We start from the raw sequence: 22205 nt of genomic DNA, 5'->3' as shown, positions 1-22205 counted from the left end.
TCAGGTGAAGAACGTAGTCTAATTAAGGCTGGTCGTAGAACCATACAGCACAGAAAGAGGCCCTTCTACCCAACTTGTCTGTGCTGACCAAGATGCCCCGTCTATGCTGGTCCCACCTGCCAGCATTTGGCCCAGATGCCTCTAAACCTTTCCTGTCCATGTACCTATCCTGTCTTTTAATATTGTTATAGTACCTGCTTCAATTACCGCAACTAAAAAATATTGCATTGAAAGTATAGAACATTGCCTGTCCATTTCCTCCAGAGATACTGCCTGACTGACAGAGTTTCTCCACCACTTTGTGTTCCACACAATATTCCAGCATCTACAGTTCCTTGTTTCTCCTCTAAGTGTCTTTAGGTACTGATAATAGTAATATCCAATGGTCTGCAAAATGTACTATCTAAAGGGCCTGTCCCACTTGGGCGACTAATCCGCAAATTCTGGCAAGTTTGCCCTCGACTCATACTTGCAGCATGGTCGACACGAGGTCGTAAGAGGTCTTCGTAACTCTCCTTTATGCTCGAGAGTGGTCTCCATGTAATCGAGGCCTCAGCTAGGTTGTGCCGTTTTTTTCAATATGTAAAAAAAGGTCGCAATGGAAAAAATCGATACTTTTTTTACTCGTAGGTTTAGTCGTAGTAGGTCGGCATGTTAGTCATAGATAATGGAGGGTAGTCTAAGGTATTCGAAGGTAGTTGTAGATCAAGTCAAGTAGCCTTTATTGTCATTCAGACCTTGCGGTCTGAACGAAATTTTGTTGCCTTGCAGTCCTACATATAGTAAAAATGACAAAAACACACAATAAACACAAATTAACATCCACCACAGTGAGTTCACCAGGCACCTCCTCACTGTGATGGAAGGCAAAACTCTTAAGTCTTTGTCTCATCCCTTCTTATTCTCCCTCTGCGCCGAGGCGATCCAGGCTTCAGATGTTATGACCCCGCCAGGCGATGGTAAGTAATGTCAGTCCCGCGGCTGAATCCGAACTCCACGAACGGGCCGGTTCAACTCCGTGGTCCAGGGTGGTCGAAGCTGCGGAGTTTTCATTATAGTCGAATGGAGGTCGTCTTCACTCTCCACTATTTGGTGTCCAATTTTCCTGAAGTTAGTCGCAGCTAGTCGTAGCTAGTTGAAGCTAGTCTTCAACATAGTCGAAGGAGGTCGAAGGAGGTCTACATAGTTGAAGGAGGTCTTCAACATGTCATTTTTAAAAACTCTTCTAAACTCGCCAATTAGGTCGCCCAAGTGGAACAGCCCCTTAACTCCAACTTCTTTTGCTCCGTTATCGGACTTCTGAATGGTCCTCCCATAAGCTAGGGTGTAGTCTCTGTCTTCCAACCTATCTCATTGTGGACATTTGACTTTTTCTCTGAAAGTATAATGCTATCGTGCTGAAAAACTATATTCTGCAGGTAGACAAAAGTGCTGGAGAAAATGGAGTGCTGGAATTAGGCTAAGTTTTGGGCTGAAACCCTTCTTCAGTCTGAAGAAGGGTTTTGGCCTGAAATGTTGCCTATTTCCTTCGCTCCATAGTTGCTGTTGCACGCGCTGAGTTTCTCCAGCACTTTTGTCTACCTTCGATTTTCCATCACCTGCAGTTCCTCTTAAAAACTATATTCTGCAATTTGATTTATTTCTCTTTGCTTTGTCTGTTGTATTTGTATTTGGCTTGATTGTATTCATGTATAGTATTATCTGATTTAATTGGGTAGCATGCCAACAGAAGCATTTCATTGTATCTCAGTACACGTGACAATAATAAACCAAGCCAAACTAAACAGATTAGATTATTGTACACTGTCTTTGTTGATCAGCAAAGTTCAGTTACTTGTTTTTTTCAGTAAATAAAAACCCAAAGTTTAATTAGATAATCCTGGTATTTAAAAAAATTGCAAGGTGTTTTGAATTCCGGTTCAAGGTTCATAAATTAATGCAATTTACAGTTAAATATCTAACTACTCAAAAATCCTGATGGTTCAGTTTTAACTAAATGGTTTCCCACACTTGCTGGGCCTGTTTCCCACACTTCCTTTAAACTCACCGGTGCTCCATTCCCTTTGAATTCCCTTTAAACTTGATTTGTTCACTGAAAAATGTATTCTACCACTGAGTAATAACTAGAAAAAATAATTGAATGAAAAGTTTCTATGGGTACAAATAGGAGTAATACCCAATAGCCAGGAACATTTACCAATCTGCTAATACTAAAGTCTCAAGGTTCGTGAATTATCAGAGTTTTACTGCAGTAAGTAACTAGTCATTTATTTCTCTTGTGATTGTTTTTAATGAAATTAAGTTAAATTAATTAAAGTATTTATCACATCTCACATATGGTATGATGTGAGAATTGTGTGATGGATTGACAATTCAGTTGTGTCATGAACAAGATTACTGGAGGAAATATTTATTATGTCTATTTCCTTTCCAGATGGGACAGAGAGAGCCTATAGTTTTGTTAACTTTAACTCGTCAGGCAACCTTCTGGTCAGCGTAGGGGAATACCCAGATTACATGGCCACCATTTGGAATTGGAAAAAGGAAAAAATTGTGCTACGCTCAAAAGCCTTTTCCCAGGAAGTTTATCGGATCACCTTCTCTCTGGAAAATGAAGAACAACTGACCTCCTCAGGAACAGGTCATATCAAGTATGTGATCAATCTTGAATTATATCCTAGTTACACAAAAAAGCTGGAGAAACTCAGCGGGTGCAGCAGCATCTATGGAGCGAAGGAAATAGGCAACGTTTCGGGCCGAAACCCTTCTTTAGACTTGAATTATATCCTTCCTGTTTACATATTAACAGGTGATCAGTTAATTTTGATTGCGCAAGCCTGGACAGATAGCATCCTTAAAAAATGTCGACACTGCTCTTTTACATTCGTACGCGGTTAAAGCAAGTGCAGGTCAGCGAAAGCACGTAGTATTGAAATGCTACATTTCCAAATGGTAGCATTAGAGCAGTGAATTTATCTACCTCAATGATCCATATTGTAGATACATATGGTTCCTTGTTGCTTGAGACTTTACCAATTACTTATTAATTTGAGAATTCAACTTAACTGTTTCCCATGTGGGGGACATCTGATCTATACTAAGTGGGTTTCATTGTTTTTTTCACCTCCACAGATTTTGGAAGATGGTGGAAACCTTCACTGGACTGAAACTACAAGGTGAACTTGGGAGGTTTGGCAAAACAGCTCTGACGGACATTGTGGGCTATGTTGAGTTGCCAGATGGAAAGGTACAGTCATTCATTTTCTATATCCTGAATTATAGAATAGTAACCTCATGGAAGAAATCCGTTTGGCTAGTCATGTCTGTACAGTCTCTAAGAGCTATCCAGCGAGTCTCACTACACTGCCCCATCCCCTTCAGTTAAACTAGTTTTTTAAATGCGATATAGACAAAAGGAACTGCAGATGCTGGTTTACAAAAAAAAAGAAGAAAGAAACAAAGTGCTGGAGTAACTCAGAGGGCCAGGCAGCATCTCTGCAGAACACGGATTGTGATGTTTCCAGTTGGGACCCTTCTTCAGACTGAAAATTGTATTATACTACAGTGTAACAATTAAAAATGTAATTGAATTACAAGTATCTAAAAGCACTAGTAGGAGTAATATCCAATAATTTGGAAAATTGAATGGTACCAGAACACCAACAACGTTCTCAGCATCAGTGAAACCAAGGAACTGAAACCAAGGAAGAGGAAGGCTGAGGATCCACAAACCTGTCTTCATCGATAGGTTGGTGGTGGAGAGAGTCAACAACTTCAAGTTTATGGGCGTTCATATCTCTGAAGATCTGTCCTGGTCCCAGCATATTGATGCATTCATAAAAAAGCCCATCAATGTCTTTACTTCCTTAATGTGGCAGAAGATTAGCTACCCAGAAGTACATTTCTTCATCTCTGGAGAAAATGAATAGGTGATGTTTTGGGTTGAGACCTTTCAGGCTGAGAGTCAGGGGGACTTAACTTCCTTAGACAATTGAGGAGATTCGGTATGTCGGCAAATACTCTCTTGAATTTCTATAGGTGTATGATATAGTGCATATTGACTGGTTGCATCATGGCCTGCTTCAGCAATTTGAATTCCCAAGAACAAAGGAGATTATAAAAAGTGATGAACACTGTCCAGTCCATCACAAATACAGTCTTCCTCACCATCGATGGGATCTATAGAAGAAGCTGCCTCAAAAAGGCAGCCAAATCATCAAAGATTCATACCACCCTGGCCATGCTCTCATTTCACTCCTGACATCAGGAAGAAGATCCAGGAGCCTGAAAACTGCAACATCCAGGTTCAGGAGCAGATTCTTCCAAACAACCATCAGACTAATGAACATTACGAACTCCAACTAAACTCTGAACTATGAACTGCATTAGGGACTGGGGGCTTTGTTTTTTTGTTTTAGCACTATATTCTTAATTTTATTATTGAACTTTTTATTGTTTATAATGGTGCCTACTGAGTACTACGCTCACATACCTGTTGTGCTACCAGAAGTAAGAATTTCATTGTTCTGTTTTGGGACATATGACAATAAAATACTCTTGTCTCTTTAAATTTATCAATCTATTAGCACTAAAGTCTCAAGAGGAAGGGTGCTGACTCAAAACATCACCTCTCCATGTTCTCCAGCGATGCTGCCTGATCAACTGTGTTACTTCAACATTTCGTATCAGTTTTTAATGCATTCCTTGTACTTTGATTCTGGATTTGATAAAGCTTGGCATACTTTTTTTAGCCATGTCTTCCCGATACTCTGCCACTTTTAGCCCACTATATACTCTGATCTCTATAGCTCATCTGCTACCTATGCAGGCTTTGTGCCAGCTTGCCTTTCCAAATTCAGGAACAGTTTCTTCCCAACTGTTACTAGGCCACTGAACCAACCTCTCACCAGCTAGAGCGCAGACCTGACCTCCCGTCATTGGAGGCCTTTAAATTATATTTAATCAGACTTTATCTTACAATAAATGTTGTACCCCTAGTCCCTGATCTGTATGTGAATGGCTAGGTTGTAATCATGTATAGTCTTTTCTTTGACTGGGTAGCACGTAACAAAAAGTTTGTCACTGTAGCTTGATGTACGTGACAATAATAAACTAAACTAAAATTAAACTAAACTTGTGTCTTCTCCTGTAGATTTCTGGGTAGTTAATCCCAAACACTGAAATTCCAAAATGTCTAAGTAACAATTTCCCCCTTCGCACTACACCATTTGTCCTAGCGTTTGTGCTGCTCCATCAGTGCAGGTAGTTGTATTTCTATCATCATCTACAGACACATTCAGTCTGGGGTTTTGTTCCTTATTCCAATTTGTTTGTCTGATGATTAAATGTGGTATCATCGGAGTGCTCATGATTTCATTCTGATGCATGCATATTATAAATCTGCAACGAGGCAGAAACAAATCCAGTAAACTGCTGGCAGTGTTCGTTAAGTTTCTACTTTATGGTGTATATGGCTTCAGCTGGATCCAAAACTTCCACCTAGCTATCCCCTTCATGTCTATTAGGGCACTTGTTTCTTCTGCGAATGTAAATCTGTGAGGTCCACTCACTGGTTTTGGAGTCCAGTCGTTCTGGGAAGATTTTAATCTTCACCTGCTCCCCATCCTTAGTCCTATGCAATTCTGGACTCCCTTCCTGAAGTTTCCACTATTGCTTTTTCTCCCATGGGATGGACTTGTGAATGTTCTTTAACTTCTCCAATGTATTGGTTACTCTGCTTTTGGAGGCATAACTTGTGTCCCCATCCATTCCCATTCATCCTCCATTAATGCTTTTGCTATTCTTTCTGCATAACATTTACTTTATGTTGTGGGTTCAGAATCTTTTTATAGGTGCGTATTCTTAGCACAGCTGCTGATTACAGGTTTTTAACATATTTCTTGTGTTGTATGTATCCTTCAGAGGAGACGACATATACTTGTCCATCCATCATATAATCATGAGTGACCCCAAAGGGGGTATCTGCTATCAGTATGTATATCTTGCCAGTTCTTACCTTGAGGGCCTCTGTAACGGCTGTTAATTCCACCAACAATGCTGACCTGGTATTTGTTCTATTAGCACTTTCCCTTCGCAGATAACCACTATCCATGCTTTTCTAGGCAAATCATTAGAATGATCTATCCATGTAAAATTCCTGCACATCCGGCCCTTCCAAAGGTGCTTTTACAACTCTGCTGCTCACCCACGTGTCTATGACTTCTGTACACAGAATGTTTTCCTTCCTTCACCATCATTGTGGCCAAATTCACTGCATTGTCGTTGACTACCTGTGTGTGCTTGTCAGACTCTCAACTATCTAATACTGCCCTTAACAACTCAGCTTCTAATGGTTGCACTATACTGTGAGGAGAATATAAAACTATAGTCCCCACCAGAATGATGGGTTCTGAGACTTCCACTGCCCGTATCATACTGTTGAGTGCTTGCGCACTTTGGTGCAGCCCAGCAACCACTGTGCTTTGCATACATGAATAGTATGCAAATGGCCTCATTCTGTCTCCATTGTGTTGCTACTGCTGAATGGTGACTTATCTTATTATCACAGAACAACTGGAAGGGTTTAGTCAAATCTGGCTGCCCCAGAGCTGGGAAGAAGAGGTCAGGGCTTGCTTGATTTTTGCCTCCCCCCCCCACACCTCTCCCCTCCCTTAGTAAGTTCCTGCAGAGGTTCAGCCAATTCTGAATAATTTTCCACAAAATTCCCACATTCATGAATTAATCCCAGCACATTCCTTGCACCATTCACTGTTATTAGTTGTGGCAATTTCCTAGCATGTTTCCTTTCTCCCTCAAATGTGTTTCCCCAATACTGTTGCCGGTTCTACTTTCAGATAACTTAATTTCCTAACACATGTCCATTAAATACTACCCTTTGTAGTTTAATATCTCCACTTTTGCCATCCCTGATGGGTGAATGGTGTACATGTCGTATCACATTTACCTGTGGCATCATTTCCCGTCCAGGCTTGGGGCTAGTTTGGGAGCAGGAGGCGATCCAGCCGCCACCATTCACCTTCATGGTTTCTCAAACTATGCACGCTTCACTGCTACTAATTTCACCTGTTCTTGTTGGTTATTCGCCATGTCTGTGAGTATAATTACTCCTTTTCCACACTTATCTTTTCCTTGTCCTTCCACCTGGCGAGGAGTGCCTCCAGGTTGTCACCTGTATTATCATTTTAAGTTATTTTTAATTATAAAGATACAAAGATACAGCATGCTCTTCGAGCCATTGAGTCTACACTATTGGTCATCCGTACACTAGGTCTATGTTATCCCACTTTCGCATCCTACACACTAGGGGTAATTTACAGAAGCCAATAAGGTGAGGTATTTGCATCTGTTTTCACCAAACATGCACATCTTTGGATCCACTTATAATCCACTATTGTTTGTACTATGGATCTGTTGGGTCCCCATTTGATATCAGAATTTTGCAGTATGTTGCATTCCCTACTGGTATGTTGTATTATGTTTTACCACCGGGTGTCTCCCCAACACAGGCTTTGGGTCTTATTTCTCCTATCCTGAACAATCCTCTGCAATAGCTTCCCTACCACTGCCGTGGTCTTTACTGGCCCATAATTCCCTGGATACTCTCCACTTTCCTTCTTAAATAAAGGAACAATAGTTATTCTCCTGGGATTTTGCCTAATAGCTAGAGAAGACACAAAGATCTTCAAGTCTCCTGCAATTTCCTCTCTTGCTTCTCTCAATAATCTTGGATGGATCCCATCTGGTCCTAGGGGTGTATCTACCTTAATCATCATCAGGAGCCCCAACACCTCCTCCTTCTTAATCTCAAACTGCCCTTTCATATTACTCTTCCCCACACTGCTATCACTGTCCTCCATGCCCTTTCCTTGGTGAAAACAGAGGCAAATACGTCGCCTACATCTCTAGACTCCAAGCACAAATTCCCTCCTTTATCCTTGAGCAGTGCTACCTTCTCCCTGGTTACCATCTTGTTTTTAATGTAGGTATATATTTATGCCTTGCAATCTAAACATATTTCTAATCTGATTATTGCCTCTCCTAACATGAGTTTTAAATTACCGGCACTATGTTGACCCCATTTCCCATCATGCCTCTCCAGTATATAAGGAGCTTGGATTAACCATGAACCAAACTTGCTCAATGTTCTTATGATTTCCAGAAATTCCTACATTAAACCCCCCTGATGGCATTTAGCCATGTACAAGTGAGCCTTATTAAATAACACCATCTAACACACATTCGACATGCAAATGCTACCTGCCTATCTCACTCCCTACCTGCTTGACAATAGCAGGATCTTTGACTTCCTATAGTGCTCTCTATTATGTCAAAATTAAAAAGGCCAAAACAATTACAATCACTAACTGCAAGTACTAATGTGTGCGATATAATCCTGATCCACCTCCAGTTTAAATTCCATTTGGAATATTTTGGAGGACCAAGAACCAAGAACCATGCATATACAGTCGCATTCAGTTCACAGATCAAGCTCCTTTCTCACCAATCCCCCCTACATGCATTTAGATGAACAGGGATTAATTAGGGATAATCGGCATAGTTTTGTACGTGGGAGATCGTGTCTCATGAATGTGACTGAGTTTTTGAAGATGTGACTAAAAATGTTTTTCTTATTATCGTGTCCATCTTGTGACAAATGTTGGCCTCGGTCTCATTGTCCGTCCTGAAAAGGACGCAAGGTTTCGGCGACAATCAGTGGTAGCCATCACTTGTCGCAATAAATGATGGTGGTAGCAGAATTAGCTCAGGATAGACTGTATATATGGATTTCAATAAGGCTTTTGACAAGGCTCCATAATGTAGGCTGCTCTGGAAGGTAAGATCGCATGGGATCCTCGGAGAGTTAGCTGACTGGATAGAAAATTGGCTTCATGGAAGGAAGCAGAAAGTGATGGTTGAAGGTTGTTTTCCAGACTGGAGGTCTGTGACTAGTGATGCGCCTCAGGGTTTGGTGCTGGGCCCATTACTGTTTGTCATCTACATCAATGATTTGGATGAGAATGTACAAGGCATGATTTATAAGTTTGCAGATGGCACTAAAGTGGGCGGTATCTTAGATAATGAAGAAGGTTGTCAAGAATTGCAGCAGGATCTTGATAGGTTGGGCAGGTGGGCAGATAAATGGTTAATGGAACTTAATACAGAGAAGTGCGAGGTGCTGCATTTTGGGAAGTTAAACAAGGGCAGGACCTACACAGTAAATGGCAGAGTCTGGGGAGTGTTGTAGAGCAGAGGGATCTAGGAGTGCACGTATATAGTTCCTTAAAAGTGACATCGCAGGTAGATAGGGTGGTCAAGAAGGCTTTTGGCACATTGGCCATCATCAGTCAGTTAGAGTATTGAGTATAGAAGTTGGGAGGTCATGTTATAGTTGTACAAGACATTGGTGAGGCCACATTTAGAGTATTGGGTTCAATTTTGATTACCCTGTTATAGGAAAGATGTTGTTAAACTGGAAAGGGTGCAGAGAAGATAAACAAGGATGTTGCCAGGACTCAGGACCCTGAGCTATGGGGAGAGGTTGAGCAGGCTTAGATTTTAAGGGTGGTAGGTATATGGAACAAGCTGCCAGAGGAGGTAGTTGAGGCAGGTACTATCACAACGTTTAAGAAACATTTGGACAGGTACATAGATTGGATGCTTAGGGGGATATGGGGCAAGCGCAGGTAGGTGGGACAAGTGTAGATGGGACATGTTGGTTGGCGTGGGCAAGTTGGGCCAAAGGGTCTATTTCCATGCTGTGTGACTCTATGATACCAAGTCTGTTTTCCCCAAATGTCCTCTACTTCTGTACCGTGCTTCCCTAATCTTCTTACTACCTCTCCTAACATGACATTTAAGTTACCTTCACTAACAGCCACACTCTCAATCCTGATTCTCCTGTATGCAAGGTTCTTAGGTTAACCATATTACAAACTCCACACCAACATCACCCGAGGTCAGGATTGAATCTGAGTCTCGGGTGCTGTGAGACAGTGGCTCTACTACCTGGGCCACTGCGCCAACTATTTAAAATACTTTCGACAGGCACAAGGAGAGGAAAGATTTAGATCGATATGGGCCAGACGAGTGCAAAATCAGCTTGGATGATGCATCTAGCATCCAGCACGATCATTTTGGCCTGAATGGCCTGTTTTTATGCTGTATGACTATGGAAATCTGATGAAGGGTCATGGACGAGAAAGCTTGACTTCATTTCCTCTCCGCATGTGCTGCAAGATCTGCTGAGTATTTCCAGCATTTACTGTTTTCAATTTAGCTTCCTGTATTTTTGGATACATTCATAAGTTGTAATCAAATACCACACAATGAAAACTGGAAGACATAATTGATATAAGGAAGAAAGAGATTGGATTAATTTATCATAAATATCCTGAATCTTAAGATCCAATTATATATATTTTTGTAGCTTAGCACTTTTGTAGTTTGTAAGCAACTTTATCCACAGGAAATAAAGTGAATAACCAATAAAATATTATTTATGGTAATATTGAACGAGAGAGATTTCAGAGAATAATTTTATGCAGTTATTTATGTAATTGTGTGAGATAATGTACTGCTCTGTTGCAGGTAATATCTGGCTCTGAATGGGGCAATATGTTGCTATGGGATGGTGGTCTTATTAAGGTAGAACTGAGCAGAAAGGATGGAAAGCCCTGTCATCAAGGATCCATAAATCAGTGTGTACTGGATGAAGGAGAACTTATCACAATTGGAAGTGATGGATGTGTGCGGGTGAGTAATGATACCGGCAGATATTAAAACTCAGGGGCTAAACAAACGTGGCATTTGCTACCAAATATATGTCCTATGTCAAAATCAGTATGAAGTCTGTTTTCTTCCCTGGCTTCATTCATCACAAACCGCTACTTTAGGTTGATATAATATTACTGCTGTTCTATATAGAAATATGACCACAGGTTGCCTTTTTGAACAACTTATGAACCTGAATTTAGTTTAGTTTAGTTTAGAGATACAGCGTGGAAACAGGCCCATTGGCCCACTGGATCCCCGCAAATTAACACTTTCCTACACTCACTAGAGACAATTTTTACATTTACCAAGCCAATTAATCTACACCTGTACGTTTTTGGAGTGTGGGAGGAAACTGAAGATCTCGGAGAAAACCCACGCAGGTCACGTGAGAGAAAGTACAAACTCCATACAGACAGCACCCCTAGTCAGGATCAAACCCTGGTCTCCGGCGCTGCATTCGCTGTAAGGCAGCAACTCTAACGCTGCACCACCATGACCGCCCTTCAGTTTAGATCTCAAGACAATTTTCCTTTGATTCCTCTGGTTCACTGCTCTTGCTGTTGATGAGGCACTTGGGGCAAACTAACCCCACCCAACAAAAGCTTTTCATTGTACCTCGGTACACGCGACAATAAACTAAACTAAACTAAGCTAACCTATACCACTGCATCCCATTTTCCACTATGTTCATTCATTACAGTCTGATCTCAGTACTGTATCTCAAATTGGTCTTCCCTCACAACTGATTCCTTCATCAAAGGAGCGAAAGATTCCTTTGCTCCATAGATGCTGCCTCACCCGCTGAGTTTCTCCAGCATTTTTGTCTACCTTCGATTTTCCAGCATCTGCAGTTCCTTCTTAAACAAAACCTCTATCAAAGGCAATTATTTCCCTCTTTATACTCAAGTGGATAAAAACAGGCCAGGCTATCATGTCAATTCTAAAGGAGTTTTAGCCCCAATAAATTTTAGAAATGGCTAGAAATGCTTCATTTATCTGTATACTTTGCACTGTTGTGATGGTGTATTGGTGGCCATGTGTGCTGGTGTTTCTCTCAACTTATTCAAAAGCAGTTGTGGGTAACTTTTAACTCATGTTCTTCCATCAGAAATGACAGTGAATGTATAGGGCATGATCACATCTCAAATGACAGATATTGGACAGATACTCTTGAGGTGGTAAAATGTTGCCTTTACTGCACATAGATTTGGTATGTTTCTCAGCCACATGTATTCTGAACTGCTTCAATTGATTCCAGGTGTGGGACTTTGAGACCATTGACACAGCAGAGTCTTATGACGAGGATTCCGTAGTAGAGATGGAACCAATGAATGAATTAACCGTTGGAAGAAATGTTAACCTCCAATCCATGGTGAAATTCAAAGATTCAAACCTTATTTGGTGTGCTCAGGTATATTAAAATATCTAATAAAATAACAACTAATCTAAAAGCATTGCACAAAGGAACCATATTGGTGCAGCAACGGGAAATGCAACATTCAACTCTTTTCAAATAAAACAACTGTTTAATTTACCCGCTCTCTTTAAGTGTCTGCAGTTCATTTAGTTGAGCAGCTTAAAGATAAAATAAATAAATCCAGAACAGAGGGGTTGGATCGCACAATTAAAAAAACTAATTGAAATTAAGAAACCATTAACATCATGAATATTATCAATCTGAAGAAACTACCAAGAAAAGAGAGGAAATTTTATTAATTGGCCCAAATGCTTTATCGAGGAAACATGTATTGCCTTCCCATGTTTTCCTTAATTACAATAGTTTTTCATGTATAGAATAAAAATATGCACTTCACAACAGAATGACTAAATTAATTATGGAATTGTCTTTTTAATAACCATTAATGATTTGCTTCAAACATTAGCCAGTCTTAAAAGTCTTTGACTGATTTCTATTGACTCCATGCCCATTGAACTGTGTTGCCAGCCACATCTGTAGACGCTGAAGATTTCGAGATTTTTCTTTCAATGTGGAGGTTCCAGGATCTCCTTTTCTATATCAATGACTGTTAAAGCAGAATGATCTTCTATGAAAATTCATTGTTTCAATGTGCATCTCAGAAGAGCATTGCAAAACTTGGAGATTGATTCAGCATTTTTTTAAAGAATGATTAGATTAAGATAGGGGATTAGGGTGTCCCATATAATTTAAATGAATAATAGGAATTTATTTGGTTAAAATTCCGATGCAATGTTAATGCTACAATGCTGAATCTAGGCAATATTCAAGCTCGTTTATACGCTATTGGTGGATGTTTGCCTGCAGAGGAAAGATCACCTTGGGAGGCAAGGCGAAAAATTGTGTCTGTAATGTTTTGTATGAGTGATTTGGGTAAATGAAAAGCCATTAGCCTTAAAGTGGCTTCTGTTGGTGTGGCATTAATGATGTCAATACTTTGTACCAGCATTTTCAGATATTTAAATATTCCCAGTACAAATCCCATATGTAATAGTGGAATGGGGGAGCTAGTGGATTTTCTCTCGGTTCAACTTTCTGTTACATTCCTTCTTAATACAGCAAGGAAATTAATGGACGTCAGGTGTATAATTTGTTCTTATTTATCTAACTACGACAGAAGTTGCAAGTGCAAAGAACAATTTTGCCACGTTACTGCTGACCGAAAGATAAAATCTACAACTTTATTTTTCCATAGGATGCCAGTGGTAGAATATGGAAACTTGACCTCTCGTTTTCAAACATTGTAAGTACAAATATTTTTTTTGTATTAATTTGGTTTATTAAACAGAAAAGCATAGAAACTAGCATTACTGTAATGTTTAGGAAAGAACTGCAGATGCAGGTTTAAATTGAAGGTAGACACAAAATGCTGGAGTAACTCAGTGGGGCAGGCAGCATCTCTGGAGAGAAGTAATGGGTGACGTTTCGGGTCGAGACCCTCCTTGTTTCTGACTCTTCCCTATATCCCTTACTTTTCTTTTGCCTGTTGTGAATAAATATTGGCCCACGCAGGGGCGGATCTACTGTGAAACTAATGAAGCTTAAGCTGGAGTGGCCATTTGGCCTGTTTTGCATGTCATTGATGACGGCATGTGCCTTTAAATTTTAGACTGCCCGTTATATTGTGGGTGGGATTTATGACATGTTTTGGGGCGTGTTTGGAGCTTAGATGCTTGCGCAGAAGTTTAGTTTTTAGATTAGTTTGGAGAGACGATGGGGAAGGTTAACCCTTCTACCATGCGGGATCGTGCGGGCCACATGCCAGATCATGCCAGTGTTACCGAGACACAAGGAGTTTTCTAATGTTTAAAGCAATAAGCTGGAGTTCGATGAAGATTGTAGTAACGAGTCGGAAGAAGTTTGAATGTTTCTTGCTGTTTTCTATCAACAATAAAGCATTTATTCATCAAAAGACTGTGTTTTGAAGCCATATCTGTGAAGAAGTTCTGAAGGTCTCTGTGAGTGAGCTCGCATGCGTTTCGAAGACACCCCCTTCAACCATTCTCCTCCATTTAGCGGCTAGGGTGCTAATTACCTGAAAGATATGAAAATCTGCCACTACAAGCTTCAGGGTCCCTAATCCCATAGGGGCGACAGAAGCGACTTTAGTCCAGATATTCTTCCGATTTAAATCGGAATTCCAAATTTTTTTTTTTCCTAGAAATTAATCAGATTTTTCACCTCGACTAAACCCCTCCCCTCGACTAAACTTCACCTCACACTTAAACCTCAATTCACTAAACCTCGCCTCGACTGAACGTCCCACCTCACACATAATCCCCGCCTCGACTAATCGGCGCCTCTCTCCCGCTCCTGCGGGGAGGGGCTGCGGTTGTGGAGCGGGGCTCGGGCTCGACGTCAACGTCAGCGCGCGTGCACTCCTTTCCTCCCACTGGCTCTCTTTCCGAGCTCGCCCCCGCCCCCCTGGTTGGAGCCGTTCCGCTCACGTGAGGCGCCGCCAATGGCCGGGGTTGGGGGGGCTATAAATAGCGGGAATGGGAACGAGGTGACGATTAGTCAAGGCACGGATTAGGTGTGTAGTGGAGTTTAGTCGTGAGGTGGGAGGTTTAGTTAAATTGAGGTGGGGGTTAAGGTATGAGGTGAGCTGTGAAGTTTATTTGAGGGGCGAGGTTTAGTGAGGTACGGTTTAGTCGAGGCGAGGTTTAGGTGTGAGGAGAAGTTTGGTGGTGAGGTATCGTCTAGGCGAGGGGTTTAGTCAAGGTGTAGGTATGTAGGTGAGGAGAAGTGAGTGCAGGTGAGGTGAGGAGAAGTGGGTGTCTGAGCTCAGGAAGGGAGACCGAGTAGCTGCTGAAGGAGACAAGACCACTGCCTTCTGTGGCAGAGCATTCCACAAATTCACAACTCTGGGTGAAAAAGTTTTTTCTCATCTCAGTGCTGGGCAAAGAGACATTCAGGTAACATATTTTTTGTAAAGATTTTTTTAGCTATATGAGGCCATTTATTGAAATATAAGATTATTAAGGACTTGGACACGCTAGAGGCAGGAAACATGTTTCCAATGATGGGAGAGTCCAGAACCGGGGCCACAGTTTAAGAATAAGGGGTAGGCCATTTAGAACGGAGATGAGGAAATACTTTTTCACACAGAGAGTTGTGAATCTGTGGAATTCTCTGCCACAGAAGACAGTGGAGGTCAATTCTCTGGAGGCTTTCAAGAGAGAGAGATAGATAGAGCTCTTAAAGATAGCAGAATCAAGGGATATGGGGAGAAGGCAGGAATGGGGTACTGCTTGTGGATGATCAGCCATGATCACAGTGAATGTGATCGAAGGACCGAATGGCATACTCCTGCACCTATTGTCTATTGCCTATTTCATGAAATATATATATCTTTTGGGGGTTATTTTACTGCTTATGTGTTAGAAAAATTCTAAGCTTCTGTTATGTAAACTACCGGCAGAAAGCTTGAGAATCACTTTCAATTCATTGGGGCGTTGCTCCCTGAACGCGCCCCAGGGCACTGCCCCTGGACCCTGCCGGGGGCCTAGCCAGCCTCCTGGACCCAATACGTCCTACTTTTTTTCTGGAGGTGAATATCGTGCTTAGTCCACATTGCTTTAAAAAACTTGGGTCTACTGTATGAGAAGGGTTTTAAAAAAAAGAATGATATTAATTAAATATAGTGTAATTCAATACAAAACAACAGTTAAAATAAAAATTAAAAGATTATTAAAGTATCATGTAGGCTATAGCCGTAAATGAATAAACGTTCAAATTAAGGATGTTTTATTCTAAATATATTTAATATAAAATAATTATAAATAATTTAAAACACTATTAACATTTATGACAGAAATTAACATTTGTGGTGATCTGTCATGGAACAACCCCATTGAAGAAGATAACAGTGGTTACTCAGACCTCATTGCTGGTTGCGAAGGGGCCCCAATAACAGTTCAAGCTTCAGGGCCCCAAAAATGTAGGTCCGCCACTGCGCCCACGACCTTTTGACTGTTGTCTATGGTCATATGGTCTTATTATCTTATGGTTTCTGATATCATACTAATAAAAAACAGAAAATTCTGAAGATGCTGAGCAGGTCAGGCACTGTCCATGGGGGTGGTGTCGTTGGTGAGCGGATTGCAAAGAAACCTTTTGGATGATGACCTCTTCAGAGCTGGGAATAGAGATAAACAACTCAAGATGCAAAGAAAAGTAGGGGAACAAAAGGGAAGGTCTATAATAGACAGAGTCTGTCACAGTCTGCCCTCTCCTCATTCTCATCCACTTCACCTCCCAGTACTTTTCCACCGGTCCCTCCTTCTCCTCACCTGCCTGCCTGCCACTCCCCTCTCATCAGCCCAACTCTCCTCACCTGTTGCACTCAGTTGTCTCTGATCACCTATTAACCCGGTATATAGACTCTCCTCACCGGGCACACAGTGCCAGATTGTTCTCAGCATTCATGCAAAACTCTCCAGCGATTTCTCGACTTCCTGCCTGGCTTCGACTCTCCTTTCGTCTGTCCCTCGCTGGTTTGTTTGCATCGTGTGTTGGATCTCCTGGTTACCGGACCTTCCGCTACCCCGACTACGTCTCCTGCCTGTCCCTCTCCGGAACCCTCGCTCAATCCTGAGCCTCTGTGTGAGTACGGTGTACCCATTCCTGTGTTACTACTCTGTGTTACAGTATCGTAATAAAGTTCGTTACCAACTATACCTGCCTGATTCTGTGCTGCTATTGGGTCCAAGCTATACCCGTTACAGTACAATCTGGCCAACAATGGACTCAGCGCACACAACGTCTCCGTCAAACCGCTTCGAGAGGATTGAGCACACGCTCCTGCAGCACGAAGCTATGCTCACTGCCTCCAACTCCGAGGTTCGACAGGCTGTGTCAAACCAGGAACAAGCATTGGTTGCACTAGCCACCCAGGTCCAACAGCTGACGACCACCCTTGCCCAGGCTACACCCCATGCTTCGCCTCCGGCTCCGACAGCACCAGCTCCCGGTCCGCCAGGACCATCACCTGAGCCCTGGGTGGGAATTGCGGAGCGCTACGCTGGAGACCCGGAGGGCTGCAACCCATTCATCACGAACTGTTCCATTCTCTTCGCCCTACAGCCCTACACCTTCGCCCAGGAAGCGGCGAGAGTGGCGTTTACCATTAATCACCTGACTGGCAGAGCTCGGCTGTGGGGAACGGCTGAATGGGAGCGACGCACGCCAGCTTGCTCCTCTTTCCAGGCCTTCGCCGCGGAGCTTCGCAAGGTGTTCAGTGAGATTTCGATGGGTCCGGACGCTGCGGGAGATCTGCTGGGGTTGAGCCAGGGGAACCAGAGTGTCGCTGACTTCGCCATCGACTTTCGCACCAGGGCCCGTCAGAGTGATTGGAACGCCCCGGCCCAGTGTGACGCTTTCTTGCTGGGCTTGAATGACTATATCAAGGATGAGTTGGTGTCCCACGACCGTCCTTCTTCTCTGGATGGGCTTATCGAGCTAACGACCCGTCTGGACCGACGCATCCTGGCGAGACTTCGGGAGAGGCAACAGGGACAGGCGGACCGCCAGCTATCCACCCAAGCTCGTTTTCCTCCGGAGACTGGACTACCCTCGTCGGGGCAACCGTCGAGGCAACCCGAACCCATGCAGGTGGGTCGCACCAGTCTCACCCCCGAGGAACGGGAACGTCGGCGTCGGGGGAACCTCTGTCTCTACTGTGGCCTGGCGGGTCATTACATCTCCAAGTGTCCAGTAAAAGGCCAGACTCACCAGTAGCGCAGGAATTACTGGTGAGTCGAACCTCTGAACTTTCCTCTGCCCGACGCCCTCTTTGTCATGCCCGTCTGCTGTTGTCTGATGGTTCTCACACCCTCGCCACCTTCATGGACTCTGGTTGTGACATTAATCTTATGGACAAGGAACTAGCCCGCCAGCTTGGCATCAGTTGTGTTCCCCTGCCTGAACCTGTTCCCGCCAACGCCCTCGACGGCCATCTCCTGGGGACTGTTTCTCATCAGACGGTCCCAGTGCGCATGGTCCTGTCTGGTAATCACCATGAGACCATCCAGTTCCACATCCTGCAGTCTCCCCGTCTTCCCCTCATCCTGGGTTACCCCTGGCTTCGGCGACACAACCCCAACATCAACTGGAGGACGGGGGTCATCCTGGGTTGGAGCCCTTCCTGCCACCAAGTGTGCCTGAAGCAAGCCTCAGCTCCTCAACCGGCCACCTGCTCCAGTTCTGCTCCAGATCTGATGGGGGTCCCAGCCAAGTACCATGACTTTGGGGAGGTTTTTAGCAAGTCTAGGGCCACCTCCCTTCCTCCTCATCGGCCCTATGACTGCGCCATAGACCTCCTGCCTGGTTCCGCTCCTCCTAGGGGTGGCCTTTACTCCGTGTCCGCCCCTGAGAGAGGCGCCATGGAGAAATACATAAACGACTCCTTGGCTGCTGGTCTCATCCGTCCCTCCTCGTCTCCTGCTGGGGCTGGGTTCTTCTTCGTGGAGAAGGACAAATCTCTGCGTCCCTGCATAAATTATCGGGGGCTCAACGGCATCACGGTGAAGAATCGCTACCCTCTCCCACTCATCTCCTCTGCTTTCGAGCTCCTGGAGGGGGCCACCACCTTTTCGAAGTTGGATCTATGCAACGCCTACCACTTGGTCCGCATCAAAGAGGGAGATGAGTGGAAGACCGCCTTCAACACTCCCACGGGACATTATGAATACCTGGTGATGCCCTTTGGCCTCACCAACGCCCCGGCCGTCTTCCAGGCTTTGGTCAATGACGTTCTCAGAGACATGTTGAACAAGTACGTGTTCGTCTATATTGATGACATCCTCATCTTTTCACGGACCAAGGAGGAACACGTACACCACGTCCAGGCAGTTCTACATCGGCTCCTGGAGAACTCGCTCTTCGTTAAAGCTGAGAAGTGCGAGTTTCACTCCCCGTCAGTCTCCTTCCTAGGATACATCGTTGGCCAAGGAAACATCAAGATGGACCCTGCCAAGGTCTCTGCTGTCACCACCTGGCCTGTTCCTGACTCCCGCAAGCAGCTCCAAAGGTTCCTGGGGTTCGCCAATTTTTACAGACGGTTCATCCGTGGCTACAGTACTGTGGCCGCACCCCCCACGGCACTCACCCCCTCCAAGGTTCCGTTCCGGTGGTCTGCCGCGGCCGACGAAGCTTTTCAGACACTCAAGATACGGTTTACATCGTCCCCCATCCTCCAAGTTCCGGACTCAGAGAGACAGTTCGTGGTGGAGGCGGACGCCTCCGACGTGGGGGTGGGAGCTGTTCTGTCCCAGCGGGCTGCCGGGGACCAGAAGCTCCATCCATGCGCCTTCTTCTCCCGACGCCTGACCCCTGCTGAGAGGAATTATGACATTGGCAACCAAGAACTGTTGGCGGTTAAGTTGGCGTTGGAGGAATGGCGTCACTGGCTGGAGGGAACCGAGCAGCCTTTCTTGGTTTGGACTGACCACAAGAACCTTGAATACCTCCAGTCAGCCAAGAGGCTCAACTCTCGTCAGGCCTGCTGGTCTCTCTTCCTCACCCGCTTCAACTTCTCCCTCTCCTACCGACCTGGGTCCCGCAACGTGAAGCCCGATGCCCTCTCTCGACAGTTCTTGGCGAAGGAGGAGCCTGCCTCTGGCCCCAACACCATCCTCCCGTCCTCGCACAGGGTTGCCTCCCTCACCTGGGAAGTGGAGGAGAGGGTCAAGGCGGCCTTGGAGAACCAGCCGGGACCCAGCGCATGCCCTCCTGATCGCCTGTTTGTGGTTTCTGCCCTGCAGTCCAACGTCCTTCAGTGGGCCCACAGCTCTCGACTCACCTGTCATCCCGGCATTCAGCGGACCAAGGAGATGGTGCTACGGAAGTTCTGGTGGGCATCGCTGGAGGGGGACACTCGGGAGTTTGTCAACGCCTGTCCCGTTTGCAACCAACACAAGGTCTCACACCAAGCTCCTGCGGGTCATCTGCTTCCACTGCCTGTACCCCATCGACCATGGTCCCACATCTCCCTGGACTTCGTTACCGGCCTGCCCCCATCCAGTGGTCACACCACCATCCTGACCGTGGTCGATAGATTTAGCAAGATGGCTCACTTCGTGCCCCTGCCCACGCTTCCGTCAGCCAAGGAGACTGCCGAGCTCATGTTACTCCACGTCTTCAGGCTCCATGGTCTCCCCGTCGATGTGGTCTCCGACCGGGGACCCCAGTTTGCCTCTGTGTTCTGGAGGGAGTTCTGCACGCTTGTGGGAGCCACCGTGAGTCTGACATCCGGATTTCATCCCCAGTCCAACGGCCAAACTGAAAGGAAGAATCAGGAGATGGAGACGGTGCTGCGGTGTATGGTGTCCAAGCATCCCTCCTCCTGGTCCCAGCAGTTGTTGTGGGTGGAGTACGCCCACAACACCCTGTCAAGCTCGGCCACTGGGCTCTCCCCTTTCCAGTGTGCCTACGGGTTCCAGCCTCCACTGTTCCCGGCGCTGGAGAAATAGGTTTCCTGCCCGTCCGTCCAGGCCTTCATTCGTCGCTGCCACAGGACGTGGACCCAAGCCAGGGCGGCTCTTCTCCGCTCCGTGGACCGTTACGCCACGGCTGCCAACCGTCACCGCACCCAGGCCCCCACCTACCTCGCGGGCCAGAAGGTGTGGCTGTCGACCCGGGACCTTCCCTTGAGGGTGGAGTCCAAGAAGTTGGCACCCAAGTTCATCGGTCCCTTTGAGATCCAGAAGGTCATCAACCCAGCAGCTGTGAGGCTCAAGTTGCCTCGTTCCATGCGGGTCCATCCTACGTTCCACGTGTCCAGAGTAAAGCCAGTCCGGGAGAGCTCCCTGGTCCCCGCAGTCCCTCCTCCTCCACCTCCTCGTCTCATCGACGGAGGCCCCGCCTTTACGGTGCACCGCCTCCTGCGCTCCCGCCGTCGCGGGGGGGGGGGGGGGGGGTCTCCAATACCTGGTCGATTGGGAGGGTTACGGTCCAGAGGCCCTTGTCCTGGGTTCCTGCTCGACACATCCTGGACGCCTCCCTCACCAGGGAGTTTCACCGGCGTCTTCCCGACCAGCCGTCCAAGTCCGCCACTCCTAGAGGGGTCGCCGCCCCTGAGACTCTGTCCCCTCTTCCGTCTGAGGCGCCCAGTGACGACGAGACGGAGCTTTCCTCTGATGCTATGGAGGAGGATGCGGACATGGATGTCTCGGACGAATATTAGCCCTCCTCCGGTCCCCCTCCTCCCACCCGACTCTACGTGGGATTGGGTTTATTTTATTTATTGTTGTTTCTTTTTTTGTTTTGGGACGTCAGGAGCCGTCCCTTGAAGGGGGGGTTCTGTCACAGTCTGCCCTCTCCTCATTCTCATCCACTTCACCTCCCAGTACTTTTCCACCGGTCCCTCCCTCTCCTCACCTGCCTGCCTGCCACTCCCCTCTCATCAGCCCAACTCTCCTCACCTGTTGCACTCAGTTGTCTCTGATCACCTATTAACCCGGTATATAGACTCTCCTCACCGGGCACACAGTGCCAGATTGTTCTCAGCATTCATGCAAGACTCTCCAGCGATTTCCCGACTTCCTGCCTGGCTTCGACTCTCCTTTCGTCTGTCCCTCGCTGGTTTGTTTGCACCGTTTGTTGGATCCCCTGGTTACCGGACCTTTGCTACCCCGACTACGTCTCCTGCCTGCCCCTCTTCGGAACCCTCGCTCAATCCTGAGCCTGTGTGAGTACGGTGTACCCATTCCTGTGTTACTACTCTGTTACAGTATCGTAATAAAGTTCGTTACCAACTATACCTGCCTGATTCTGTGCTGCTATTGGGTCCAAGCTATACCCGTTACAGAGTCTTTCTATGTCATCCTGAGGGTGCTGCTCGTTTTCTAGTTCTGCTATTTCAGCTCTGTCTAGCTCTATTTGGTAAATTGCGCACATCCGTTTGTACATTTGTCAGCTTCTTCTTCAAGCTTTT

At 45.3% G+C, this 22205-nt stretch overlaps 1 protein-coding gene across 1 annotated transcript in view; it reads left to right on the top strand.

The window, feature by feature from the left end:
* The window catches only part of cfap44 (cilia and flagella associated protein 44), a 139125-nt gene that overhangs the window by 31475 nt on the left and 85445 nt on the right, over nucleotides 1-22205 (top strand). The window contains exons 6-10 of the mRNA XM_033032970.1: nucleotides 2435-2651; nucleotides 3133-3247; nucleotides 10609-10773; nucleotides 12053-12205; nucleotides 13467-13514. Coding sequence (XP_032888861.1) covers nucleotides 2435-2651; nucleotides 3133-3247; nucleotides 10609-10773; nucleotides 12053-12205; nucleotides 13467-13514 — 698 coding nt within the window. The remainder of the gene's footprint in view (nucleotides 1-2434; nucleotides 2652-3132; nucleotides 3248-10608; nucleotides 10774-12052; nucleotides 12206-13466; nucleotides 13515-22205) is intronic.

Source organism: Amblyraja radiata, chromosome 14, assembly GCF_010909765.2.
Source record: "Amblyraja radiata isolate CabotCenter1 chromosome 14, sAmbRad1.1.pri, whole genome shotgun sequence".
Lineage (NCBI taxonomy): Eukaryota > Metazoa > Chordata > Chondrichthyes > Rajiformes > Rajidae > Amblyraja > Amblyraja radiata.
The sequence above is the reverse complement of the archived record's forward strand: the minus strand, read 5'-3'. Positions and strand labels throughout refer to the sequence as shown.